This window comes from Lepus europaeus, chromosome 12 (assembly GCF_033115175.1).
Source record: "Lepus europaeus isolate LE1 chromosome 12, mLepTim1.pri, whole genome shotgun sequence".
NCBI classification, from domain to species: domain Eukaryota; kingdom Metazoa; phylum Chordata; class Mammalia; order Lagomorpha; family Leporidae; genus Lepus; species Lepus europaeus.
In genome coordinates, this window is record NC_084838.1 from 12,801,813 (window position 1) to 12,814,121 (window position 12,309).

The window sequence follows — 12,309 nt, forward strand, 5'->3', positions numbered from 1 at the left end:
CAATGCTTTCCTAGGCCACAGTAGAGAGCTTGATCAGAAGTGCAGCAACTGGGACTCAAACCAGTGCCCACCTGGAATGCTGGCGCCACAGGCCAGGGCCTTAACCCAGTGTGCCACAGTGCTGGCCCCACTTCTATATAATCTTATGTTCAATTGTTTGAATTCCATATTTTGCATTTCTTCAAACTCTTCATTTTCACAATGTAGTATTGAAGTGTTTTATTCTTTTGAGGGTGTCATGTTGTGTTCTTTATTCTTGTTTCCTAAATTGGTGCATTTATTCTTCAGTATTTTGTGGAGATACTCATTGATATTGATTTTCTTTTTTTCTTTTTTTTTTTTTTTTTGCTGTGGCAGCTTTTATCTTTGGACTATGTCTGTGTGGATTAGTGGAGTGTCTGTGTGTGTGTTTTCAGGGAATACCTAGAGACGTGCAGTGGGTGTGCTCCAGGGTGAAAGGAGTGTTAAGGTAGCACCCAGGTTGGGTTTGGTAAATCTCCTCCTCTTCTTCTTTTAAATCAGAGGGAGGTTTTTCTTCTGTTGGTGTAGACTCAGCTCATTTCCTCTCCTCAAAGTAGACCAGTGCCTGGGCACTAGCCCCAGTGGGTGTAATATTCATCCGTACTTCTGTAAGGACCACACAAAGGATCTGTGCAGTTTGGTATAAGCAGATTCCCTAGCAATGTCCTTCAACAGGGAACCAGGGAGCCCCGAGCATGTGGAGCCTCCCACAGTGACTGCCCAAAGTCCCGGTCACACCTTGAGCCTTCCCACTCAGCTTCAGTATTTTCAAAGCCCTGCAATCTCAGTTTTTTCACAGTCCTGGCACACAAGCCTCCCATAGTCATGAACACCCAGCCCCCTGTCAGTTCTCCCCATCAGACACAAGAGTTTCCGCTTGGCTGGTTGCTGGGCGTGGACACGAGCTGGCACAGCTGTTATGTATGTCCAAAATGGCACCTGCTCTATATTGGCTTGTCACAGAATGCCGTTGCAGGGTGAACGGGGAGAGAGAAACATGCCCCACACCTTTTTTCCCTCTTCTAGTTTGGCAGGTACACTATCCCCCACAGGGCTCCAGGCCAGATTCCCTCTCAGTTTTTCCTGTACTTTATCACCAGTGGCTTGGGCTGCTGCATTTTGGTCTCACCTTTCCAAAGCTGGTGTAGAGGCTCTAGGCTGCTGGGGTCTTGAATTGTGCATGTCCACACCCTCCAAGCAGATCTGCTGTGTCCCTCTAATTTGCGAGGAGTTTCCTCTGCCATTTTCTCCCTAACTCTTCCCTGAGACTGCACTCTCTCTACTTTTTTAAAGGTATCTTCTCCTAGACGAGAGAGGTAAGCCTGCTCCCTTCTGTGCCATCTTAATCCTTCAGCTGTATGGTTTTTCAGAGCAGCTGCACTATTTATTATTCCCACAAATAGTTTACAAAGCTTCCAACATCTCTGTATCTTCACCAACCCTTGTTGTCTTGTATTATTATTATTATTAGCCATCCTGACATATGTAAGGTGACATCTCATTGTAATTTTGATTTATGTTTCTCAGATGATTTGTGATTGATGCTAAGCATTTTTCCATATATTTGTTAGCCATTTTTATTTCTTCTTTTGAGAAAAGTCCATTCAGATCCTTAGCCCATTCTTAATAAGGTAATTTGCTTTTTTAAGTTGTAGGAGTTATGTATTTTGGAGATTAACCTATTGTCATATATATAATTTGTAAACCTTTTTTTTTCATTCTGTATCTTTCCTTTTCACTCTTTTTATTATTTCCTTTGCTATGCAGAAACTTTTTAGTCTGATGCAAGCCTACTTAATTATTTTGGGATTTTTTTTTTTTTTTGGCCTAGGTTTTTGCTGTTTTCAAGACCAGTGAAATGATTTCTTCATTTACTTCTAGTAGTTTTGTAGTTTCAGGTCTTATGCTTAAGTCCATAATCCATTATTTTTTATTTGATAGGCAGGGAGAGAAAGATTGATCTTCCATCTGCTGGTTCACTCCCCATATGCCCACAACACCAAGGCTGGTCCAGGCCAAAGCCAGGAATCTGCAGCTCAATTCAGATGTACCATATCAGTGGTAGGGAATCAAGTAATTGAGCTATCATCTGCCTCTCTTCGTGTGTGCATTAGCAGAAAGCTGGAATCAGAAGTGGAGCCAGGACTCTAACACAGGCACTCTGACATGGGATACTGGTGTCCCAAGTGGCGTCTTACTACTGTGCTAAATGCCTGCTTCTGTTCCATTTTGAGTTGATTTTTGTGTATGGTATTTGATTAGGGGCCAATATCAATCTTTTACATGTGGATGTCCAGTTCTCCCAATACCAGTTTTTGAATAGACTGTCCTTTCTACATTATATGTTCTTGGCATCTTTGTCCAAAATCAATTGTCTATAAATGCATGGATTTTTGTTTACAATACATTGTTATTGATTATAGATACAATGTTGTCCAACAGATCTAGAGCTCAAATAGTGGCATTGCCATCAAGAAATAATCATGTATCTCTTTTTTTAAAAAAGAATTATTTATTTTACTTGAAATGCAGAGTTACAGAGAGGCAGAGGCGGAGAGACAGATAGAGAGAGAAATCTTCCATCCACTGGTTCACTCCCCAAATGGCTGCAACAGCTGGAGCTGTGCTGCTCTGAAGCCCGGAGCCAGGACCTTTTTCGGGTCTCCCACATGGGTGCAGGGGGCCCAAGGACTTAAGCCATTTTCCACTGCTTTCCCAGGCCATAGCAGAGGGCTGGATCAGAAGTGGAGTAGCCACTGGCGCCCATATGGGATGCCAGCACTGCAGATGGCACCTTTACCCACTAGGCCACAGCACTGGCCCCCTGTATATCTCTTTAGTAATGGTATATATCAGATTTCTTATGAGAAATAGAACATGCTCTCTGATAAATGAGCTTGGAATGAATCTGAAAATGCTTTGAGTACTTACATATTTGAAAGAAGCATTTATTTGAGGGATGTTCTTTTCTTTTTTGACAGATGGATTATTGAAGAAAATGCTCAGATCAAGAAGAGACGGGAAAGAGGAAATAGAAAGCCTAGGTGCTCCAACATTTCACTTTTTATTTATGAATTTATATCCCAAAATATTCTGCATTTTCTCATTTCTAGCAACTTGATATAGATCAGGTGAAAAGAACTGCAGGTGGTTCCAGCCTTTACTTTCCACAGGGGTAAAGCATTCTGGGTAAATTAATCTACACTCATTTCACATGGTCTTAACCTAAAGAAAATAGATATCCTTCATGCCCATCTCTATAATTATAGTCATTGGTTATTAATTGTTCATAGTTTTACTCTCTATCATAGTAGCTGGTGCAAAAATTAAATGTATAACTTCCATTAAATTCTCTCAAAAGTTAGGTCTGATGAACTAATAGTAACTAATGCTCTTTGAATCTCTACTATATGCTAGGCACTGTGGAAACCCCATATTTAGATTTTATAATTGAATACTTAGACAAATAACATGTAGTAAGTTATTTTATTTTTCTCATATTCCAGATGAGGGTAAGGAGGTAGAAAACAGTTAAGTAACATGACCAACTCATGGGTAGTAAATGGAATAGGGAAAATTCAAATCCAGACCAGACTGATAATAGAGACCCCTGTACTGTTGACCACTGTGTTCCACTGGGCACTGGGCACTGCTTGCTCTTTTGTTTGGTGTTTTAATATTTAGGACCTAGCCAGATTATTTGGAAGATATACCAGAGCAAACTAATTTTGGTACACCACTTAAATTTCAGGTACACCAGTGTTAAAATAGACACTGGATTAGAGGTTACGGATGCTGTGCTTTTATAATAATAATGTTAATAACATCATTTTTAGAAGACATCACATAAAGAACAATTTTTTTAGAATCAGAAGCTAGGCTTGGGTCTTAGCTTGACTACTTATAGTCATGTGACCTTAGCCAGGCTTTTTCTTCTGCAAAATGGAGGCAATTTCTGTCCCAAAGAGTTATGAGAATTAACTGGTATCACACCAGTAAAGCATTAAGCTCAGGAGGAACTCAATAAATGGTAACATGAACTACTTGATTATTTTAAAATATTCTCTTGGAAAACCCACTCTGACCTAGGCTAGATAGAAATTATAATGAGCATTTTACTATGGCAAAATCAGTTTCTGAAAACTGTCACACCAAGTTCAAATGACTAGCAGGGGAACAGATCCTCTGTACTGCAGTCCAATAGTCTACCTTATGATCCTTATGATGCTGCCTCTTTTTTTTTTTTTTTTTTTGACAGGCAGAGTAGATAGTGAGAGAGAGAGACAGAGAGAAAGGTCTTCCTTTTTGCCATTGGTTCACCCTCCAATGGTCTTCCTTTTTGCCGTTGGTTCACCCTCCAATGGCCGCTTCAGCCGGTGCATCGCGCTGATCCGAAGCCAGGAGCCAGGTGCTTCTCCTGGTCTCCCATGCGGGTGCAGGGCCCAAGGACTTGGGCCATCCTCCACTGCCTTCCCGGGCCATAGCAGAGAGCTGGCCTGGAAGAGGGGCAACCGGGATAGAATCCGGCACCCCAACCGGGACTAGAACCTGGTGTGCCAGCGCCGCAAGGCGGAGGATTAGCCTGTTAAGCCACGGCGCCGGCCGATACTGCCTCTTGCTCTATCACTGGCTCTGCCCCTTAGCAGCTGTGAACACTCCGTATCTGTATTTCTCATCTCTAAATGACAGAGAGGGACACTATGAAGTCTGAATACCCTGTCAGTAATTTTTGGAAAAAAAAAATGGGAGAACAATCTAAATAAATGCTCTTGATCTTCCAAATATGCAGTCAAGTTTCATACTGACCACAACTTGACTGCCTTTGTGCAAGGAGGGTCTTTTTGAAGAATGACTGTATGAAGACTTTGAAACCAATTATATTACATGAAAACAAGGTATAATTAAAAAAGCTCCAGGAGGTCAGTACAATGGTGCAGCAGATTAAAGCCCTGGCCTGCAGCGCCAGCATCCCATATGGGCGCTGTTTTTTTTTTTTGTTGTTGTTGTTGTTGTTTTTTGTTTTTTAAGATTTATTTATTTATTTGAAAGTCAGAGTTACACAGAGAGAGAAGGAGAGGCAGAGAGAGAGAGAGGTCTTCCATCTGCTGGTTCACTCCCCAATTGGCCGCAACAGCTGGAGCTGCACCAATCCACAGGCAGGAGCCAGGAGCTTCTTCTAGGTCTCCCATGCAGGTGCAGGGGCCCAAGGACTTGGGCCATCTTCTACTGCTTTCCCAGGCCAGAGCAGAGAGCTGGATGAGAAGAGGAGCAGCTGGGACTTGAACCAGTGCCCATATGGGATGCTGGCACTGCAGGCGGAGCCTTACCCACTACACCACAGTAGGTGCTGGTTTGAGACCCAGCAGTTCCAATTCTGATGCAACTCTCTGCTATGGCCTAGGAAAGCAGTAGAAGATGACCCAAGTCCTTGGGCCCCTGCACCTGCATGGGAGACCTAGAAGAAACTCCTGGCTCCTGGCTTCAGATCAGCTCAGCTCTGGCCATTGTGGTCATTTGGGGAGTGAACCAGTGGATGGGAGACCTCTGTCTTTCTCTCTGGCTCTACCTCTCTCTGTAACTCTGTCTTTCAAATAAATAAAATAAATCTTTTTTTAAAAAACAAGAGCTCTGGGGATGTCTAATGGTGTATCATAGTCAATTCAGGTAGCTGTACAGGGTGGCTTATAAATAACACAAATTTATTTCTTATAGTTCTTGGGGCTGGAAACTAAGATCAGGGCCCCATGGCTGGTTCTGGTACAGGCCTTCTTCCAGACTGCAGATTCCAGCTACTCTTTGTATCTTTTATGGCAGAAAGAGAATTGTGTGAGAGAACTTTTTGGGGTCCCTTTTATAAGGCACTATTCCCTTTTATGAGGGCTGTACCTCATTAATTAATAAATCAAAGATCTCTCCTTTTTTTAGGATTTATTTATTTATTTGAGAGGCAGAGAGAGAAAGAGAGAGAGAGAGGTCTTCCATCTGCTGGTTCACTCCTCAAATGGCCCCAATGGCCAGAAATGAGTCAATCTGAAGCCAGGAACCAGGCACTTCTTTCAGGTCTCTCATGTAGGTACAGGGGCCCAAGGACTTGGGCCACCCTCTACTGCTTTTCCAGGCTGTAGCAGAGAGCTGGAATGGAAGTGGAGCAGCTGGAACTTGAACCGGCACCCATATGGGATGCTGGTACTGTAGGTGGCAGCTTTACCCACTACACCACAGCACCTGCCCAATCCTCCTTTTTTTTTACGATGGCATTTGGTCATATCACTTTTTATGGGACACAAAATTTCATCATATAAATTTTAAGGGGATACTAAATTTCAGGACATATCACAGAGAAAGAATAAGACTTAGCTGGTTGTGATGACTATCTTTAAATATTTGAGGAAATCCTGATTGTGTTGGTTTTTTGCACAAGAATAATTACCTCATGTACCAAAAAGAGTACAGGTAATAGGAGCTAGATTTTGGTTTAGAATACGTTAGGAAGAATTTTTCGGCAGTTAGGGCTCTCTGGAATGAAATAGGCTGCTTGCAAAGGAAGCGATTTTCTATTCCAGGAGTTGTTCCAGCTGGGGCTGGCTGACCAATAGTAGTAAATGGAGTGAGGCACGAGGCACGGGGCACTATGGAATAAGATGAACCATTGTTTGTAAATTGGTCTGGAGACTTTGAATAGGTACTTGGCTAAGAGAATTTGTATTATCTTCTCAGCCTCCCGATACAAACACCCTGTGATCAAGAGATGCTGTTACGATGGAACTCGACTAAGTGAGGAGAGCTGTGAGGAGAGAGCTGTAAAGATTACCATTGGACCGAAGTGTGTCAAAGCTTTCTCTGAGTGCTGTAACCGGTGGAACAGTATGACACATCACAAGGCACGGCTCTTAGGATCAACAGAACGTACGTGTGAACACTCCTTCTCCATGTACAATACAGCAGGAGGGTGCCATGTGGAATTTGTGCTGCCATGGGAAAAAGCACTTCCAAATTTGATTTAACGTCCAAAGACTGAATTATAAACTCATGTAATTTGGCTAAAAAAATAACAAAAAAACCAGATAGTGGCAGTAATACTAGTTTGGGTACCATTAGTCCCAACATTACCACTAACTCAACTATGTAGTGGTCCTAGGACCTTGTTTATCCTTAAGAGCTAATTTGTTGTATTAGTCTGATTTGCATCACTACAGCAAAATACCTGAGACTGGGTAACTTCATAAAGAAAGGAGGTTTATTTTGGCTCATGACTGCAGGTGCAAGGCTAAGGAACTCCAGTGGTGATGCTTTTTTTAAGCTAGCAGATTCAAGAGGCTCTGCAGGGCTTAGTATGACAAGAGACAGGGAGTGCATGCCTGAGTGTCTGTTCTGGTCTTTCTCTTTCTGTGAAGCTACTGGTAGTAATTCAGTCATGGAGGTTCCACCCTGATGACCTTATCTGATCCTATTCACCTTCTAAACTCCTTACCTCTGAACAGTATCATCATCACACTTAGCTTCCACCCTCCTAACACCTCCTAGTGGGGATTAAACATCAACATGCCTTTCAGGGGAACAAATCATATTCAAACCAAATCATTTGTAAAAGAAAATACCTGTTTAAAATGATTCTGTGGTATTCATTTTGTATAGACTTCACTGGCCACACAGCATGCTGCTTCAAATCTTGTAAAAGACACTAGAATATGTTCAAGATTCAAAACATTATTCTTATTTTTTTTTAAGATTTACTTATTTGTTTAAAATCATAGTTACAGAGAGGGAGAGACAGTGAGAGAGATTGATCTTCCATCTGTTGGTTCCTCTTCAGATGGCCACAACAATTAGGGCTGGGCCAGGCCAAAGCCAGGAGCTTCTTCCATGTCTCCCACATGGGTGGCAGGGGCCCAAGCACATGGACCATCTTCCACTGCTCTTCCCAGGCCATTAGCAGAAGGTTGGATTGGAAGTGGAGCAGCTGGTCCACTACTGGTGCCCATCAGGGATACCAGTGTCGCAGACAGTGCCTTTTCCCTCTGTGCCAGAATGCTGGCCCCCAAAATACTATTCTTGATTTCACCACAAATTATAATTAACAAGTAGTAAAAGGAACCCCATTAAGCATTGATGGAAAAGAATTTCTTTTAGTTCAGTTTTCCATGATTTGTATGCAAAAGAATGATGAGTACAACTTATTTTGTAATGTTACTGCCCCATTTAACCTATGTTACTTTGTTTTATTTTCAGTCTGTTTAAATGTACTGCTTGGGAGATCATACAAGTTAAAGCAGAGAATAACTAAGAATACTATTGCAATTTTAGATAAATATTGTACTGAAAAAAGTAAAATGACTTATAGAAAATGCCTTTCCATGAATCTGTAAAAGTATATAATAATATCTGGAAAGTACATTATAATATAAAATTTATCTTAAGTCCTCAATAATAATGCTATTGTAGAGAAATCCTCCAATAATTTATTAATATACTTATTTTCATGACTTAAAAATGAAAGCAATTTATCTATAGGTTTTTTTCTTTAAAGATTTATTTTATTTATTGGAAAGAGTTACAAAGAGAGGTAGAGACAGAGAGAGCAGTCTTCCACCTGCTGGTTCACTCCCTAGGTGGCTGCTGCAATGGCCGAAGCTGCACCGATGCAAAGCCAGGAGCCAGGAGCTTCCTCCAGGTCTCCCACGTGGGTGCAGGGGCCCAAGGACTTGGGCCATCTTCCACTGCTTTTCCAGGCCGTAGCAGGGAGCTGGATCAGAAGAGGAGCATCCGGGACTAGAACCAGCGCCCATATGGGATGCCGGTGCTTCAGGCCAGGGCTTTAACCTACTGCACCACAGTGCCAGCCCCTATCTATAGGTTTTAAAAAGGCCAACAAAAAATTTAGAGGAAAATCAACCAAACATTTAAGAATAAACATTTAGGGGCCGGCCATATCAGCCAAGGCTGGGCCAGGTCAAAACCAAGAGCCGGGAGCTTCATCAAGTCTCCCACATGGATGCAGGGGACCAGGGACTTGGACCATCTCCTGCTGCCCTCCCAGGAGCATTAGCAGGGAGCTGAATAGGAAGTTGAGCAGCCAGAACTCAAACCAGTGCCCATAAAGGAAGCTGGCATCACAGGTGATGGCTTAACCCACTATGCCACAACTCTGGCCCCAACCCATTTTTTTAAATATTGTTTATGATATCAGGAGTGTTTAATAGTTTTGTGGTCAAATTTGCATACAGCTTCTGGGGTTGCTTTTGTATTAGAAAGACTTTCCTCATCAAGGTTGCACATTATCAGGATACTGCAGTCAGAAGCAGAGCTGGGACTTGAACCCAGGCACTCGTGGATGTGACATGCAGATATCCCAGTCTGTGTCTTAAATGCCAACTCAAATGCCCACCCAGTTTGAGTTCTCTTTACTTCCTATCAGACTTGCCAAAATTTTCTCTGTTGTATTAACCTTTACTGAGAAACACCTTTTAGTTTTGTTTATTGAACCTATAATTGTGTTCTATTTTATTGCTTTCTCTTTATATAATCCTTCAATCTCTCCAAGGTACTTTCTTTAGGTTTTTGGTTGCCCTTTTTCTAACATTTAAATTAACCATTTATTTTCAATACCATATTATCATTCTCTTTGGTTTTCCTGATTTAATTCTCTAAAATTTTTATTTTTTATAACTAAAGGTTAACCATCCTGCCCCAACATAAAAGTCTATAATATATTATTCTATTATAAATTTATGTTTAACCTGTTTTCATTTTTCTATTTTAGCACTAATGATGTACTCCGTGTCAGTGCTAGATGTTAGAAGAAATGTTTTAGAAAACTGGTTATGGGAAGTATATCATATCCCAAAAAGGTATTTTAAGATTCTTTATTTTCCTTAGAAAATGTTGAAGCATATATAATAAACATAAGGTCTTTTACTCTTCCAGGGCTTTCTTTGATAATCGACAATATCACTGATATTTGATCAAGGTTTATCTGTTTAGTTATCGGTTTTTCCTTTGGTACCTGAGTTAACCAAAAATTAAGGCTCTTTGCAGAAGAAAACCATTTCAGTTACCTCAAACGTTTTTTAAAAGGTTTACTTCATTTATTTGAAAGACAAAGAGAGGTCTGCCAACTGCTGGTTCACTCTCCAAACGGCTGCAATAGAGCTGAGCTAGAGCTGAGGCAATCCAAAGGCAAGAGATGGAGCTTCGTCTGGGTCTCCCATGTGGGCGCAGGGGCCCAAGGATTTGGATCATCTTCTACTGCTTCCCCAGGCGCGTTAGCAAGGAGCTGGATTGGAAGTGGAGCAGCCAGGACTCGAACCCATGCCCATAGGGGATGCTGGCACTTCAGGCTGGGGCTTTAACCTGCTGAGCTGCAGTGCCAGCCCCACCTCAAAATTTTACTGAGCATGTAGCTTGGGGTGATATTTAAGCTTTCCTCTTTCATATAATTATTTTACTCTTTCCAGATAGTCTCTTTATAATAAACTCCCTAACAATGTAAATTTTCCATTTTGGCAGATATTTCCAATGCTATATTTCTATATAACACACAAAGGACCCAATATTTTCCCCATACCATAAATACACTTTGTAAAATATTAACTAGCCATAAGGCTTCAGAAATGATTGTGGTTTTTTTAAGATTTATTTTATTTATTTGAAAGAGTTACACAGAGAGAGAGAGAGAGAGAGAGAGAGAGAGAGAAAGTCTTCTCTTTGCTGGTTCACTCCCCAAATGACTTCAATGGCCGGGAGCTGAGCCAGTCTGAAGCCAGGAGCCAGGAGCTTCTTCCTGGTCTCCTACTTGGGTGCAGGATTCCAAGGATTTGGGCCAACCACTGCTGTTTTCCCAGGCACATTAACCAGGAGCTAGATCAGAAGTGGAGCAGCCCATATGGGATGCTGGTGCTGTAGGCCAGTGCTTTAACCCACTGTGCCACAGCACTGGCCCCTGGCTTGTGTTTAGTTGTCACAACTTGCTTGATGTCCAACAACATCTTTTACTCTCCCTAACTGTACACTTGTTCACGTCTCTACTCCAATTCATTTTCCAGATACAGACACTCAAGTGCTTATATTAAAGCCCAAGTCTGGCCATGCCACTTCCATACCTAATATTACCTCTCCATGACCTACTCCCCCAAATCTATGTAGGTTTATTCACCCTCATCTACTGGTTCTTGCCACAACTCCAGCTTCATTAGCAGCAGGTCTTGCTAACACCCCTTATTGTTTGTTCCAATAATAAATTCCTTGCTGTCTTCATACCTTTGCTGGAAATCCACTGTATTAGTCCTCTACTCCTGACAAATTCCATTTCACTTATAGCAACCCAATTCAAATTTTAAGTTATCCAAAGTGACTCCCCCAAAATACATAGTTTTGCTGCATTCATACTTTAGCTTATACGTGCACCTATTGAAACACCTTACTGTCCTCTATGTATTTCCCTCCTCTTTTGGAGTAAATACCTTGAAGGCAGAATCTTTGTTATTTATTCTGATGTTTAGCCTCAAGAATGTGTCTTGTACCTGATAGACACGAATCATCCATGAAATAGCTAAATTAACTAATGGATCTCTTGTTTCTGAACATTCCTTTGTTTTTAACCATTTTATATACTTCAGTTTTCTTAGGATTCACTGAATATAATTTAATTTTCATTTGATAATCAAAGTCCTTTAAAGTCCTTATTGTAAAAGTTGAGTATGAAGACAAAACTTGGGAGTATGTATTTTGTTTATTTTTTTAGAAAGCTTTTACTTAATGAATATAAATTTTATAGGTAAAGCTTTTTGGAAGATAGCAGTTCTTCCCCCCATCCCCGCCCTCCCATCCCCATTCCCATCCCACCTCCTATTCCCTCTCCCATCTCATTCTTCATTAAGATCCATTTTTAATTATCTTTATATACAGAAGATTAACACTATACTAAGTAAAGATTTCAACAGTCTGCACCCACACAGACACACAAAGTATAAAGTACTGTTTAAAGACAAGTTTTACTGTTAATTCTCATAGTACAACTCATTAAGGACAGAGGTCCGACATGGGGAGCAAGTGCACAGTGACTCCTGTTATTGATTAAACAACTGATACTCTTATTTATGATGTCGGTGAGCACCCGAGGCTCTTGCCATGAGCTGCCAAGACTATGGAAGCCTCTTGAGTCCACAAACTCCGAAATTATTTAGACAAGGCCATAATCAAAGTGGAAGTTCTCTCCTCCCTTCAGAGAAAGGTACCTCCTTCTTCTTTGGCCCCTTCCTTCTACCTGGATCTCACTCACAGAGATCTTTC

General features: G+C 41.3%; 1 protein-coding gene across 2 annotated transcripts in view; it reads left to right on the forward strand.

The window, feature by feature from the left end:
- LOC133771583 (complement C5-like) overlaps positions 1-12,309 on the forward strand; it is a 65,273-nt gene that overhangs the window by 28,869 nt on the left and 24,095 nt on the right. The window contains exons 16-18 of one of the 2 annotated variants that reach the window (XM_062207650.1): positions 3,003-3,065; positions 6,739-6,927; positions 9,782-9,869. In XM_062207650.1, the coding sequence (XP_062063634.1) occupies positions 3,003-3,065; positions 6,739-6,927; positions 9,782-9,869 (340 nt within the window). The remainder of the gene's footprint in view (positions 1-3,002; positions 3,066-6,738; positions 6,928-9,781; positions 9,870-12,309) is intronic. The other variant, XM_062207651.1, reaches the window with a different exon arrangement.